Here is a 17,009-nt window from a genome sequence, read left to right as displayed (position 1 = left end):
TCTCATCCTGAGGTAAAGTTCTTAACCTGAGGTACTGCTTCCAGGTTAGCGGAGTCTGTAACCCGAAGTGTTTGTAACCCGAGGTGTTTGTAACCCGAGGTACCACTGTACAATAAATGATACCCTCTTAAATTGCGCTTTCATTGGAAATGGCATCCCTGAATTATCTGCCTTCCTTTCATAACATGTAGGACCACCTACCCAACTCATGATGTTATCATGTTCCACGTTTGTGCCCCCCACCCCTCACCCCAACACCTATCTACATAACCAGCTGGTTCTGGAAGAGAGCAGGAAAAGGTACCACATGGTGACAATGGATGGGCAAGCATCTCCAGCCTTGCTTATTTACATTTCTGAGTCACTGGCTCCAAGACAGAAAAATGTGTCTGCAGTAACCAACCTCTGAAGCAGTTTCACAACTTACCTCTACTGGAGCTGGTGGTGGTGGAGGAGGAGGATCCTTAATGACCTAATTTGGGGAAGGGGGAGTGGAATAGAGGATAGAAGACGAAAGGCAAAGATCATTGAGACTTGCATCGTAACTGGATAACCTGGCTTCGCATCCTCTGCTACATATTTTTATACACACACAAACATATATACAGTGGAACCTCAGTTTTCATTTGTAATCCATTCCGGAAGACCATTCGACTTCTGAAACGTTCAAAACCCAAAGGCGGAAGTTCCAAAAAAGTTCAAAAACCATAGCGTTTACTTCTGGGTTTTTGGCGTTCGGGAGCCGAAACATTCGAAAACGGAGCCGTTTGAGAACAGAGGTTTGACTGTGTAATATGTGCATAGATATAGCTATAGATACAGATACATACATGCACAAACTGCCCTTTATGAAAAGACCTCAGGGCGGTGTGCAACATTAAAATGTATTTTTACGGAGCATAATAATGAAGACATAAAACAAAGCATAGTAATAGACAGCAAAATAATAAAAATAACCATAATGACTATTCTTCCCCCCCCCCCAACACCTTTAACAGGCCATAGATTATTTAATGGCCAAAGAGGAAGGTTTTTGCTTAGCACCTAAAGACATGTAATGGTATTAAATTCTTGTGAATAAGCTGGTAAAATTCCAGTTGAACAAAGCAACTGTTAAGTGGATTTGTAGCCAGTTTGACTGACCAAACCCAAAGAGTACTCCTTCATGGTTCCTTGTTATCCTGGGGGGAAAGTGGCAAGTGGGGTGCCGCAGGATTCTGTCCTGGGCCCGCTGTTGTTTTAACGTCTTCGTAAACGACTTGGATGAAGGGATCGAGGGGGTGCTCATTTAATTTTGCAGATGGTACCAAACCGGGAGGGGGTTGCTAATGCCGCAGAAGGCAGAGTGGGGATTCAGAATGACCTTAACAGATTGGAGACCTGGGACCAAACTAACGAAAAGAATTTCAATAGGGACAAATGGCAGGTTCTGCACTTAGGCAGGGAGAACGAGATGCACAAATGTAAAAGGGGGGGCAGGGGACACCTGACTTACTAGCAGTACATGTTAAAAGTATCTAGGGGTCTTAGTGGACTGCAAGGTTAACATGAGTCAACAGGGTGATGCAGCAGCAAAAAAAGCAAATGCCATTCTAGGCTGCATCAACGGAAGTACAGGTGAAACTCGAAAAATTAGAATATCGTGGAAAGGTTCATTTCTTTCAGTAATTCAACTTAAAAGGTGAAACTAATATATGAGATAGACTCATGACATGCAAAGCGAGATACGTCAAGCTTTTATTTGTTATAATTGTGATGATTATGGCGTACAGCTGATGAGAACCCCAAATTAACAATTTCAACTTTGGGGTTTTCATCAGCTGCATGCCATAATCATCACAATTATAACAAACAAAGGCTTGACATATCTCGCTTTGCATGTCATGAGTCTATCTCATATATTAAACTCCAGTAGCTAATGAAAACAATTGCTTACATAAATGGACTTTTCCACGATATTCTAATTTTTTGAGTTTCACCTGTATAGCATCCAGATCAAGGGAAGTAATAGTACCGCTCGATTCTGCCTTGGTCAGACCGCACCACCTTGGAGGCCAATAGTGAAAGAAAAAGAGCGATTCAGTTCTGAAAATTTGTTAATAGGTGCATGAATAAAAATGGTAATAATAATAATAATAATAATAATAATAATAATAATAATAATAATAATAATTTATTTTTGCCCTCCCCAGCCAAAGCTGGGCTCAGAGCGGGTACTCAAATTTTTCTTTCAATAAAGCATAGCTCAATGTGCCTGGGACGAGGTTCTTTTGCAATCTCCTCTGCAGGCAGCATTCTAAGCTGTGTCAGCAGAACTGCATCGAATGGACTCAGGTAACCTGTGTACCTTGCACACAGTCACCATGTCCGAATACAAGCATCCTGGCCACTAATTAATTTGATTGATCTTTCCTTTCAAAATAAAGATGCGCATCCTTATCATGGTGGGGGGGGGCGTAGGCAACTTCTGCAGCCTGAGAACTTGCAGATGTAAAAAGACATAATATTGCAAGGCGGCCAGCATTTCTGTTTAATTCAGATTTCTTAAATACCATCCCGAGGGCCCAGGAGACTCAATCTCCAGTTTATTTACCATATGCAGACTTTTGAGTCTTCTCCAATTTTATCTGAGTTTGGTTATATTATCATCGTTGTCAGGAACGGCCTGCTTCGTATTTTATTTAGCTACGAAAAGGAAAAGAAACCCCCCCCCAAAAAAAATCAAGGGACTATTTTGGAGGGCAGCTGATTTCTTCTTTCTTTCTTTCTCTCTTTGTAATATATATAGATATATATATATATTTTTTATTTTTTTATTTAAAAACGAGTTGCTTCAGGCAACAGTCCCTTTGATCTGCTCATTAACACTTTTCAAATGTTCGAACGAGGTGGGCATTAAGAAATGTCAGTGCCAGAGCCCAGAGCCAGCTTGATGCAGTCATATGTTCTAACATTCAGAGAAGAGTGAAAGAACTGTCAACAGTAAACTCCTTTTTTTAAAGGGGGGTGGGGGAAAAGGAGAGAAATAAGAAAAAAAAAGAGAAAAACCAACAACCTGGTTGTGTGCATGGACTGTAGATCAAGTGGGGTGGGGGTGGGGAGGTTTCAACTGGCTCCTGCCAAAAATTAAACAGCATGCCCAATTCATCTGACATGCTAGATGCCAACTGGCGACTGCCAAAAAGAAAGCTGAATGGGAAGAGGAGGGGCAGCATATTTCCCCTTCAACGTCCTGTTGTTGTTGTTGTTGTTGTTGTTGTTGTTGCTCTAGCCCTCAAGTATTTTTATTTTTAAGATAGAATCATAGGAAGGGACCTCCATGGGTCATCTAGTCCAACCCTCTGCAATGCAGGAATATGCAACCGTACAGGGATCAAACCCTTGACCTTGGCATTTTCAGCACCACACTCTAACCCAGGGGGCCCCAAACTAAGGCCCCAGGGCCAGATGCGCCCCAATCGCCTTCTAAATCCAGCCCGTGGATGGTCCGGGAATCAGCGTGTTTTTACATGAGTTTTGACTATGGCAGACCAACACGGCTACCCACCTTTACATGAGTAGAATGTGTCCTTTTATTTAAAATGCATCTCTGGGTTATTTGTGGGGCCTGCCTGGTGTTTTCACATGAGTAGAATGTGTGCTTTTATTTAAAATGCATCTCTTGGTTATTTGTGGGGCATAGGAAGCCGCGTCGGACGTTCAGATTCCAAAGAACGCTTGCAAATCGGAACAATCACTTCCGGGTTTACGGCGTTTGGAAGCCAAAACGTTCAAGTTGCAAGGCGTTCTGCTTCCGAGGTAGGACTGTAATAACAGCAGTAGACTACAACTTCGAAGCAGACCATGGTGTTATTAAGCCATGGTTTGAAGCTGAACTAAACCATAGTTCAGGCAAAACAGGAAACAATAATGGAAGACCACCTGGCCTGTTTGCCAACTACCGGTAATGCAACAGGTGCAGAAAAATGAGACCTGCTGGATCAGACTAAAGGCCCTTCTAGTCCAGCATACTAATCTCACAGTGGTAACCAGATTCTGTGGGAAGCCTGTAAACAGGCCCCATGATAGCAACAGAACCTCTCCCCACTGTGAATACCATTCACTGGGAGTCGCAAGGCATTCCGTCTGCAATAGTGGATTATTTAATCAATTGTTTTTATTGATTAGATTTCTATACCACCCTTCATCCAAGGATCACAGGGCAGTTTAAAGCCATCTCTGCTTCTTCTGGGAGCAAGTTCCATTGTCTAACTGTGCATGTTACGATGAAGTCAGCCATTTGCTGCCAAGATAACATAGGCGGAAGGGACAAGAATTTCACGTTGTAGATTTATTTCACTCACTATTTTGCAGCACAGGGGCCAAAACCACCACATGAGGGCAAGCGCCAGCAACAGCAGCAATACCAGGATAACTATAAGTGCAATAATGCCATTTGCCTATGGGGGGGAGAGAGAGAAAAGGAAAGATCATAATTATATTCGCTGAAATTATATTTACTATTTATTTCAGAAAATGTATATACCGCTGGGTTGCTTAAAAACAACAACAACGACCCCACAAAGTGGTTTACAAAAAGAATAAAAGTGTGACGTGGTTAGTAAAAACAATAAAAATGCCCAGGAAATTAAAACCAGCAGCTAACTAAAAACGCAACAGCATTCCAGATATCTGGATCAGCTTGTCTAAGCAAAAATTTTCGCGGGCACTGGAAAATAGTACAGCGAAGGTGCCCGTCTGCTATCAATAGGCAGGGTATTATACGTTTGTGATTTCCGTCTTTCTCTGTGTGCATTGCACTACACCAGTGTTTCCCTAACCTGGGGTCTCCAGCTGTTTTTGGACTACAACTCCCATCATCCCTAGTTAGCAAGACCAGTGGTCAGGAATGATGGGAACTGTAGTCCAAAAGCAGCTGGAGACCCAAGTTTTGGAAACACTGCACTACATTGAAAACATAAACAGTTCACAAGGCACAAAAGAGGATCTACCAATAAGAATGGCAAAATTCCATCTCTGTTGTACTTCGAAGTCACCGACTGCATTGGACTGGCTCATAATCTCTGCCGTGCACTTACAGGACTTTGCAAATGTGTTCATTTTCAGGTGGTGGAAATGCACAGTAGAATTTTGATCACATGCACAAACTTTTAAAACAGTTCTCATCATTCATCACTCTTAAGGGTACAGTACCCAAATTGGGTTGTTGTTGTTTTGAAAAACAACAACCCTAAACTAAACTAAAAACAAACAAACAAAAACACTTAAAGAGGTTTTTCATTTATTTCTTGTCTGGCATTCATGATACAATTTTCCAATTTTCTATCTAATGTTTATAAAGCGTACCTAAATTTATGGACAGCCTAAATTCAGTTGCTCTCCTTACAATTTTTTTTCTCTTAGCAAGTAAAAGAATATCTTAACAGCACAGGAAAGAAAGAAAGAAAGAAAGAAAGAAAGAAAGAAAGAAAGACACCTTCTGCAGCTGCAATATTTAGGACTTGGTTGTTTCAACAGTGTATTTTCCTGAAACTGCTGCCTGTTCTGGCAGTGAAAATATGCAAATGTGTTTCCTGTTTATGAAAACAGCATACAGGGCTAGGATGCCAAATGAGTAAGTTGGCTTCACCAAAGATCAGGCTGCCGATTTTATTCCTCTTTTAAAAAAAAACCTGATAATTCAGATAAATAGATAAGAATCCACCTACCCCATCCCACCCCCCATGCCATAAAAAATGTTGATCCTACTACCTCTGCTAACAAATGGTCTCAGTACAGTAGACAAATAAAATAAATTCAATTTGCAAGATTTATTGTTGTTTTATTCTTGTTACAACCACTGGATTTTCTACCAGAAGGAGTTTTTGCTTTTGCTTTTACCAGGACAGAACATTAAGTCCTCTTTGTAACAGTAACACTGCAGTCTGGACTCTGCTTGCAGTGAACCTCTGGACTCTTCCTCCAATGGCAAGGACATTGGGTGGGCGCTAAATGATAAAGCTGCTTTTCGAAGGGGCTTGCCACAGGAAGTGGTTTTGGAAGCCCTAGCAAATGGGCCTTGTGTACGTAAGAACTTTTCAAGCCTTCCCCTGTTTCCGCTGATGTAACCAAAGCTGTACCATCCACAGACCAAAAGGAGGTAGCAACAGGCTCAAGGTAAAACAAGGTTTGCAGATGCTCAGGAAAGGCTCAAGGGAAGGGGTGGGGAGCAAAGGAGGCAGAAACATGAACAGCTCCTCTGACAGCCCATAATAACTTGATAGCACAGAATATTGAGGGAAGAAAAAGTGGGGAAATGGGCAAGCAGATGGGTGGGGTGACTGGAACAGAGGACAGAGAGAGAGACAGAGAGAGACAGAGAGAGAATATGAATGGGAGAAATATACCATATTTTTCTGTGTATAACTCTCCCCTGTGTATAAGACGCCCCCTATATTGGGGAACCCCAAATTAAGGAAATGGGGCAGAAGATTGCCCATGGTTGAGCTTTTTTTTTGGGGGGGGGGGTGGCCCAGAGTTGTTGAGCCAACAATTTTTAGCATCATTTTTAAATTAAAAAAAACCTCGTCTTATACATGGAAAAGTACAGTATTTGGAAAGAAACATCTCGTTGTCACTTCTTGGTTCATTCTGAGAATCTATTTTGAACTCTCCCAGGGTGGAAGAAAGAGCTGCCCACAGACATCAATGGAGTCCTGCCGTCCAGGTCTAGACAAAACCTGCTCCACTCCTGATCTGATCTTGGGGCAGAGAGGTTGGAAGAAGGAAGAGAAGAGCAAACCTGGATGACTGCATTCAGATAAATTCTCAGGAATATAAGCCTTTTGATATGGACACTGCAATTTAAAACCAGCAGCACATCAACCATAATTAAAAACAACAGCCACATATTCCTATTTCCTGGCTCTTGCCAGATATGTACTTACACATCTTGTTGCGGTAATTGTCAAAGAACTGGAGAGGGGAGACTGTCCTCGGTGAAAACTGACGGAAACCTCCATCGTTCTGAAACGAGAAGTGAGGTGGGGAAAATAACACACCAAAAATGTTTTTAACTCAGTACGGTGGTACCCCGACTTACGAATTACTCAACATACGAATTTTTTGACTTACGAATGAAAAAAGTGCCCGCACACCTATGAATTTTTCCCTCCCTCCCGCAGTGCAGATATGACATTTAGGTAAAATGTTCCCATTTAGTGCCAGCAGGAACCAGACTTGCATGTGGCCTGTGGGTGTGTGGATTTTTGGCCTGGTCACAGCTGGAAAGGAAAGGGAATAACCTCACTTCTCATGCAGTCCCAACGCTGCAGTTAATTAAAGTACAGTGGTACCTCAGTTTACGAACTTAATCCGTTCCGGAAGTCCGTTCTTAAACCGAAACCATTCTTAAACCAAGGCGTGCTTTCCCTAGTGAGGCCTCCCACCGCCAGTGCCCTTCCACTGTTCGGATTCCATTCTTAGACTGAGGTAAAGTTCGCAAACCGGGACACTACTTCCGGTTTTGCAGAGTTCATAAACTGAATTGTTTGTAAACAGGGCTGTTCTTAAACCAAGGTACCCACTGTAGTTGTATGCTAAGCTTTCAGCTGAAAATGTCATTTGGCCCTCAAGATATTTGTGGTGATCAGCCAGCTGCAAGGAGCACCAACACCAATGAGGGGTTGAGATCAGGACCACCTTCACACGAGTTTATCCCATTTCCCTTGCATTTCCATAACTGTTAATATCTGCATTGTATTTCAGCTTTCACATGATGTAAACGCCACTTTGGGAAAACTAATGGAATGCAGCGCACGTTCAGCACTTATTTCTGTATTAAGGGAGACCCACAAGTTAGGTGTGGGTCACGTTCCGGGGGTCGCGCCTAAAACTAAAATTGCGTAGAGCCAAAACCCATTGGGTTCAATGGTGGGTGGGATTGCCAAAGTCATTTCTCCCAGAACCCAGCCCCCTTTTTTTAAAAAATATATATTTTTGTCTTCAGCATTAAGCCGAATCCGTGCAAGTTGAATGCACGCAAGTTTGCATGGTTACTGTATTTGATTTGGCAGGGGAGGGGGGCATTTGCAGGCCCCTTAACTCAAAACTATGGTAGTAAATTGGCAAAATTTGGACAGCACGCCAGCACAAAGTTCTGTTGTGTTTTCATGGAGGAATCATGGGGGAACAGAAGCAGACATGAGTGGAAAAGGAGGGATAGCAATGATGCACAACGATGTTTAGTGCGGTGTCACATCACACCCACTGCTAGGATTTTTTTTTTTAGCATGATGCGCCAGTCTATCAGTCAGAAAGCCACAGTTCCCTAACGCAACAGGTATAGCAGCATGAAAGGAAAACAAGTCAGAAGTGCTAGCGTTATAATCAGGAAAAGTGATGCCATATTCTCCACATGAAAATGCACCCAAGGTATAAAAACATAGCTATTCATCAACGGTGCCTCTCGGTTGGCTAATGCAATCCTGTTGTTGCATTTTGTCTTTCTTTTTAAGTACTATTTAAATGATTTTTTTTTTATTGCATTTTAATGTTGCTTCTTTCTCTTGTGTGAACAATGAAGAGCGGGTTATAAATATTTTAATGGGATTGTTTTATTGCATTATTTATTTATTTATGGTGCGCTTTTAATCATTTTACATTTTAACAACTTTGTGCAATTGTTTTTTATGCTTTGTAAACCGCTTAGAAGCCATCTGGGGGCATTTTGCACTATGTAAATCAATTAAATGCTAAAAGATAACAATAGCTTGATAATTTAAATAAATAATAATAACCAATGTGAGAGCTGAACATGGTAAACAGCCGTGAAGTCCTTTGCAGTTTAAAAGTGGTGAATTAATGGAGAAAAGGGCAAGGCCCAAGAGCAGCTGATTCTGCTTTGTCCGCAACTTATTTTGTCTCAAAGTGAAGACTGTTAAAGCCAGATTTGCCAAGTGGTGCAAAACTATCAATAGAAAACCATAACCACATAACCTAACAAGCATTTTATCCTGGAAGCTATAAAAGTTACAAAAATAACTAGTCAAAATGAGGCCCCTGAATTAGAAAATATGAGATTTTAAATATATACATATTTGTAATGCTTGCAGTGAAGTCGGTGGAAAATAATTTCACCGTCTCAGAGAGCGATACCATGTGGTCTAAAGATTCTGGTCCCATGGTGAGGACCTGGGATGTGCAGAACTACATTTAGCTGTGTGAAGTACTAACTCATGTACATAAAAATTTCAGGATTGGCAATAAACACACTAATTACCACTCTGACAACATACATACAGCATAAAACCCCTAATTATAGCTGGTTGAGGCTTTCTGAGAAGAGCAGGCAGGCATCAGAGAAACATAAATGGTAAAGTGGTTTTTCATTTCTTCAAATAACCCTGGAAAACCCCAAGCACATGGCGAGGATTATAGATCAGCTGTCCTCCACTTCCCCGGCTTTGACAGGAGATTCAGCGAGTTTCCATTTATGCTTCACTTTGAACTACAAGGGGCTGATAATACATAAGGCAGTCCTTAGTGTAAAGCCAGGGGTAGGCAACCTAAGGCCCGTGGGCCAGATGTGGCCCAATCGCCTTCTCAATCCTGCCCACGGACGTCTGGGAATCAGCGTGTTTTTACATGAGTAGAATGTGTCCTTTTACTTAAAATACATCTCTGGGTTATTTGTGGGGCCTGCCTGCAGTTTTTACATGAGTAGAATGTGTGCTTTTATTTAAAATGCATCTCTGGGTTATTTGTGGGGCATAGGAATTCGTTCATATACAGCGGTACCTCGACTTACAAATTACTCGACATACAAATTTTTCGACTTACGAATGAAAAAAGGGCCTGCACGCCTACGAATTTTTCGACATCTGAAGGACATCCGTTGGCAGTTTTAGATGGGGTTTACTCGACTTATGAATTTTAGATGCGGTTTACTCAACTTACGAATTTTTCTGAATTTTTCATTTCCAATGCATTCCTATGGGGAAATTGCTTTTTTCGACTTATGAATTTTTCAACCACATGTGCATTCGGAATGGATTAAATTCGTAAGTCGAGGTACCACTGTATTTTTTTCCCCAAAATATAATCCGGCCCAACACATGGTCTGAGGGACGGTGGACCGGCCCACGGCTGAAAAAGGTTGCTGACCCCTGTGTTAATCAATCTAGCCTTGGTATCCAGTTCTACTTTTATTTACTCCCACATTTGAAGTGGTCTTCACTGTAACTTAAAGCTGAATTATTCCCAAAGGACTGAAATTTAAGAGGAATTATGCCTTTGGGGCTTAATGTACAGGTGAAACTCGAAAAATTAGAATATCATAGAAAGGTTCATTTCTTTCAGTAATTCAACTTAAAAGGTGAAACTAAGATGATTATGGCGTACAGCTGATGATTATGGCGTACTGCTGATGAGAATCCCAAATTAACAATTTCAACTTCGGGGTTTTCATCAGCTGCACACCATAAACATCACAATTATAACAAGCAAAGGCTTGACATATCTCGCTTTGCATGTCATGAGTCTATCTCATATATTAAACTCCAGTAGCTAATGAAAACAATTGCTTGCATAAATGGACTTTTCCACGATATTCTAATTTTTTGAGTTTCACCTGTAGGTGCACTCTGGTTTTAAAAGTTAGATGCAAATGAAGAGCAAGGCAAAATTCCTTCCGGATTTCTGCAATATTCCAACATCTCCAGGATGCCGGTTTCCGAAAGATGCTGCTGTCATCTTTCCTTCTCTCAACCTTCAGCTGCCAAAATGCCTGACGAATATCTCAGGGAACAGACTCATTGAGCACATCAAGTATCAGCTCCGTTTTCTGATATACAGCTGCAAAGATTAAGGGACACAAGATTGACAGAGAAGTTCTAGGAGCTATGGAGTCAAGTCATACAGATCATCTTCACAGAGATAAGTGTTCAAAGGCCTAAGAAAAATCATGTCATCTTCGCAAACGTCATGTTTGAGAGCTGCAAGGAACCCTTTCATTTGTTTTGATCTCCTTGAAATGTATATGCCGGCATGTTTTGTACGATTTAAATAAGCACCTCAAATCAAGATATTGTTAGCAGGCTTGTGGAAACGCAAGCTTTGAATGACCCAGCATTGGGTTGGGGGGGGGGGAACCTGAGGTAGATTATATGTTGCAAGTTTACCCAAACTGGAAGGGACTGCAGAAAATTGTGAAATGTGGCTTCCACTTCAAGAAACTGACCCAGACCTAATGATGAACAACAGATCTACAATTTCAGCTTCTGTCCATTTCTCAGTGATGCAATCATGAGTTCAGTTCACCCAATTTATGCAGCCATTTGCTTCTTTTGGGAGGGGGGAGGGGAAGTCAGCACAAAAATGTGTACACGTTTTCATGACATTTCTACAATACACACATTTTTGTATACAATTTTCTGCATCGCAATCTATGCATCCGTTTGCGCTTTTTTTAGGGGAAAGGGGGAGTCACCACAAATATGTGCATGCGTTTTAATGACGTTTCTGCAATACGCGCCATTTCGTATACAATTCTATATTGCAAAATTTGGAAAAGTGAGAGTAGTGTGCTTCGGTACATAAAATGCAAATTAGGTAGGCTCACTTTAAAATGCAAATCGTTTCTCGCCCATCCTTACCCAGGCACCAGATTGCTTAGGTTCAGGAAGGTGACTTTCTTATCACATGCTTTCAAACAGTTCCCTGGGACAAGGCAAGTAAAGGAGGAAAGGGATGCTCAAAACAGACCCACCTAGAATCATAGAATCATAGAGTTGGAAGAGACCACAAGGGCCATCCAGTCCAACCCCCTGCCAAGCAAAAACACCATCAAAGCATTCCTGAGAGATGGCTGTCAAGCCTCTGCTTAAAGACCTCCAAAGAAGGAGACTCCACCACTCTCCTTGGTAGCAAATTCCACTGCCGAACAGCTCTCACTGTCAGGAAGTTCTTCCTAATGTTTAGGTGGAATCTTCTTTCTTGTAGTTTGAATCCATTGCCCCGTGTCCGCTTCTCTGGAGCAGCAGAAAATAACCTTTCTCCCTCCTCTATATGACATCCTTTTATATATTTGAACATGGCTATCATATCACCCCTTAACCTTCTCTTCTCCAGGCTAAACATACCCAGCTCCCTAAGCCGTTCCTCATAAGGCATTGTTTCCAGGCCTTTGACCATTTTGGTTGCCCTCTTCTGGACACGTTCCAGCTTGTCAGTATCCTTCTTGAACTGTGGTGCCCAGAACTGGACACAGTATTCCAGGTGAGTTCTGACCAGAGCAGAATATAGTGGTACTATTACTTCCCTTGATCTAGACGCTATACTCCTATTGATGCAGCCCAGAATTGCATTGGCTTTTTTAGCTGCTGCATCACACTGTTGACTCATGTCAAGTTTGTGGTCTACCAAGACTCCTAGATCCTTTTCACATGTACTGCTCTCAAGTCAGGTGTCACCCATCCTGTATTTGTGCCTTTCATTTTTTTTTTGCCCAAGTGTAGTACTTTACATTTCTCCTTGTTAAAATTCATCTTGTTTGCTTTGGCCCAGTTGTCTAATCTGTTAAGGTCATTTTGAAGTGTGATCCTGTCCTCTGGGGTATTAGCCACCCCTCCCAATTTGGTGTCACCTGATTGTTCCTCCACTGTCCCAGGGCTGACAAGGCAGTTTCTAGAACCAAACAGTGGTGAAGCCAGTTTTGGGGTTTAGCTTGAGGGCCGAATACTGTAAATAAACCTTAATGCCCAGTGCAATTCTCCCTTTTCTTTGTGTTTGGATTGGGTGATTTTAAAAATTGAAGGAGAGGAAGATGGCTCGCTGCCACATGTCTACTCATCTTTGGTTAGAGAAGGGATTTCCCTTCTCTTGAATTACAACTGACATTTCAATCCACTGTAACCTATTTGCAAAGTATTCATTTGCTCCTTTCTTTATGAGCATCCAATAAAAGATTGCCATTTTACGATCCATTAAAAAAAGATGGGGGGGGAAATTAAATAAAAACCATGAAAGACATTTGCTGGAAGCAATAAATAATTTACTTCCAATTTCCACGCACTGAAGATTAAACTGGCAACTGCTCAAAAAGTTATTAAAATGATGGTAAGTAAAGAGGTTTTTGGAATTGAGGTACCAGAGTTATTTTTTTTTAAGTCAATAAAGGACTGCAACACATTTTCAGGACTTGGGGCATTCGAGATTTTAAAAATATTTTTTTCCCCAAACTATCAGAATTCCATTGCAGGGTGTGTTTGTGGGTGTGGGTGTTTCTTAAATGACCTTGCTAAAAAAAATGGGAACAGCAAGGAATGAAAGCTATAGTTTTCCCAGTAGTGATGTATGGAAAGTGAGAGCTGGACCATAAAGAAGGCTGATCACTGAAAAATTGATGTTTTTGAATTATGGTGCTGGAGGAGACTCTTGAGAGTCCCATGGACTTGCAAGAAAATCAAACCTATCCATTCTGAAGGAAATCAGCCCTGAGTGCTGAGTGGAAATGCTCTGCCAATCCACATGATGATGAGGAATGCAACCCCTGTACAAATTGGGGGTTGCCGGTATTATTATTAGAAAGAGGAGAGAGAGAAAAGGGAATGGCAAAAAGAGAAAGGGTGGCTCTGAACATTTTTTGTTCTGATCCCACCCACCATTGGCTTTGGTTCTCTCCACTACTGGAGAGGAAGATCACCAGTGAATGATTCTTCAACATCAACTTCGTTGGACTGGTCATGTTGTGCGGATGCCTGATTATTATCTTCCAAAGCAACTACTCTATTCCGAACTTAAAAATGGAAAGCGTAATGCTGGTGGCCAACAAAAGTGGTTTAAAGACTCTCTCAAGGCAAATCTAAAAAAATGTCGTATAAACACCAACAACTGAGAAACACTTGCCTGCGAGCGCTCCAGTTGGAGAACAGCCATTACCAAAGGTGTCGTGGGCTTTGAAGACACTCAAACTCAGGACACAAGGGAGAAATGTGCTAAGAGGAAGGCACGCTTGGCAAACCCTCACCATGACCAACTCCTGCCCAGAAACCTATGTCCCCACTGTGGAAGGACGTGTGGATCCAGAATTGGCCTCCACACTCACTGTTAAAACCATGTTTATGGAAGACAATCTTACTCAGCTACGAGTGATCACAAAAGAAGACTAGTGGAGAGGCTAGGCAGCATCTGGTTTTCAACATCACGACGTATCACCAGTTAAACATCGTGATATGCCAATATATCACGATGTCTGAAATAAGGATGGAACTATATAGATGCAAACAGTAGGGCTGGACGATATCTGGTTTCCAGCATTGTGAAATATCACCAGCTAAAAATCATGATATATCATGAAGTCTGAAATAAGGATGGAACTTTGTAGAGGCATTGACTGGCTTCACGGTTTCTCCCGCATCGTGATTTTTGCATAGAGCGTGTACACACACACACACACACACACACACACAATTTCATGATATATCGCCAGGTCAAAATTTATGAAACCGATATCACAATATGGACTTCAAATCAGTTTTGGACGATATATCAATTTATCGCCCAGCCCTACTGACACACAACCCCTGACAAATCACCCCAAAGGAAATACAGCCCTAAAAGATGGGGAGAAGAGAAAGGTTACCTACCCCAGGCCTGGGGAAAGGATTATGTATGACATTCTAACTTACAGCGACATCTTCCGCATTACTTCATCAGAGCATGATGGCAAAAAGCACAAGGCTGAACTGGAAGAATTGCGGGATTTCCCCACAGAGAGAGAGAGAGAGAGAGAGAGATGTGGGGCACCTTTACTGTATCATTCACTGTATGCTGAAGGTGCACCTCTTTACCCTGGCTTTGACACTTGAGATATTATTATTATTATTATTATTATTATCATCATCATCATCATCAATATGCCATCTATCTCACTGGGTTGCCCCAGCCACTCTGGCCAGCTCCCTACAAAATATTAAAAACATAATCAAACATCAACCATTAAAAACTTCCCTGAAAAGGGCTGCCTTCAGATGTCTTCCAAAAGTTGTGTCGTTCTTTATCTCCTTGACATCTGATGGGAGGGCATTCCACAGGGCGGGCACCACCACCGAGGAGGCCCTCTGCCTCATTCCCTGTAACTTCACATCTGGCCACGAGGGAACCACCAGAAGGCCCTCGGAGCTGGACCTCCATATCCGGGCTGAACGATGGACATGTGTATTCTCAGGACCCGCCCTATTCTTATGATAGTTTTTTTTGTTGTTGTTCTGAACTGTTTCTAATCTTCGTGTTTTTAATTGCTGCAATCCAACCCCTTGGGCCTTATTGCGATGGGAAGGTAAGAAATCAAAACAATACTAATAACAACAACAATTCCACAACTCTGTGGGCTGAGTTCTGTATTAACTATGCTTTGGGCGAATGCCGTTTAAGTGTGTGTTATTATCTTCTGAAAGTAATTCTCTTTTCTTTTCAAGTAACTCAGGAATTCTAGCTCCCTCTCTCTTTATACCAGGTTTTAAAATAACAAAAATAATACAAAAGCTTGCTAGAAGAAGCAGGCCAATGTTTTTGCAAGCACGCTTAGCTATACCATATGCCTGCTTAAATCATTTCTATCAAACAAGTTGTAGGGTTCATTTCAGTCCCGCTTTCCTTTCCTTCGCAATACGCTTACTGGTATTTATCCAATTTGTGCCGTTCCTCTTGCCAAATTGCAGGTTTGAGATCTCAACTAGGCGGAAGGACAGCTGCGCTATTGTTGACCGTCTCACCAAAATGAAAAAGAGGGGGAAAAGAGAGCTTGCAGGCACAGCCCAGCTCACCAGAAGAAGTCAGTGACAGCTGCCTCTGTTGGTCATTACACTCTACAGAACAACCAGGGCTCTGAGAACTTTGAAAGGGAAAAAAGGGGGATATTTTTGGCCTTTGAGGGCAGAGGGAGTTGCGTGAATTTGAGCTTTGTCGTTAAAAAGAAAAAAAAGTGCAAACGAAGACTTAAATAAACTGTCCAGCGACGTTCCCCATCTCACATTGTTCTCCTGTCTCCAGCCTTCGGGACAGAACATCCAAAGCAGAAACATAACTCTCTGATATAAAGCAGGCGATAAGTCCTTCGCCAGTTTTCTGTCGTGAGATTTGTTGTTCTCCTCTCCTTCCTCTCCCCGCCTCCCGAGCCACCAACTTGCTCCCATTAACAGCAATTTCCCAGCTGTTCCAAGCTGGGCGACCATACATCAACCCAAGAAACGAGTCTTAAGATGCCACCGCTTTCAAAAGAGGGATGTTTCCAGCCTCGTCCCAGCACCTCCAGATAATGAAACATCTGGGTGGGACTAGCTGAAATGCCCTTTGTTTGAGAGAAGGAATCAATCTCCCGAGCTAATGGGCACTTGGCGATCTTTCCCACATGTGTGGTCTGCTCTGTATTCCTCCCTCCGCCCAAGTGCCTTTTCAAACGGGGGGCGGGGGGGGGGGAGAAGGCAGAGGCTCCGGAGCTATTTCAAAGAATGCCATTGTTGCGACAGCAACCGAGGAGAGACTGCGTTAGATGGAGCAGACTAATGGGGATGGGGGCACATGTCCGCAGATAACAGCTCGGAGACTATGCAGCTGGCTTTGAGGGTTCGTCCACCAGCACGCTGTTAATTATTTAAAGGAGAGGGCAGAGGGAACGATCGTCACATCTGTCACCCGCATCCAGGCAGGACTGCCACTGTTGGCGGGACCAGATGTGTTTATTTGGGACGTATACTAACTAGCTCCTTAATGGTTCCGAATCCTTAGCCAAAAGTTAATTAGGCAAACACGCCGAACATTCGTCACCTTGCATGGCAGCCCTCTTTCCTGCCTGCCTTTTTCTGGGCCATGCGGGGGGGGGGGGGAGATAACAAAACAAAACTTTGATCAGTTCTCACGCACAATTTCTCATACCAACTGGAGAACACCAAATCGGGGTGTGGGTGGGGGAACTGAAGTCACCCGGCTGCAGTGCATTTATCTATCAGAGACAGATAGCGACACCAACAAAT

At 42.4% G+C, this 17,009-nt stretch overlaps 1 protein-coding gene across 1 annotated transcript in view; it reads right to left on the bottom strand.

The window, feature by feature from the left end:
- Positions 1-17,009, bottom strand: part of ANTXR2 (ANTXR cell adhesion molecule 2) — a 135,442-nt gene that overhangs the window by 64,160 nt on the left and 54,273 nt on the right. The window contains exons 11-13 of the mRNA XM_033160830.1: positions 6,927-7,005; positions 4,344-4,439; positions 428-472 (exon numbers count right to left, since the gene is read on the bottom strand). Of these exons, the coding sequence (XP_033016721.1) occupies positions 428-472; positions 4,344-4,439; positions 6,927-7,005 (220 nt within the window). The remainder of the gene's footprint in view (positions 1-427; positions 473-4,343; positions 4,440-6,926; positions 7,006-17,009) is intronic.

The sequence above is a fragment of the Lacerta agilis genome, chromosome 9 (genome assembly GCF_009819535.1).
Source record: "Lacerta agilis isolate rLacAgi1 chromosome 9, rLacAgi1.pri, whole genome shotgun sequence".
Lineage (NCBI taxonomy): Eukaryota > Metazoa > Chordata > Lepidosauria > Squamata > Lacertidae > Lacerta > Lacerta agilis.
The sequence above is the reverse complement of the archived record's forward strand: the minus strand, read 5'-3'. Positions and strand labels throughout refer to the sequence as shown.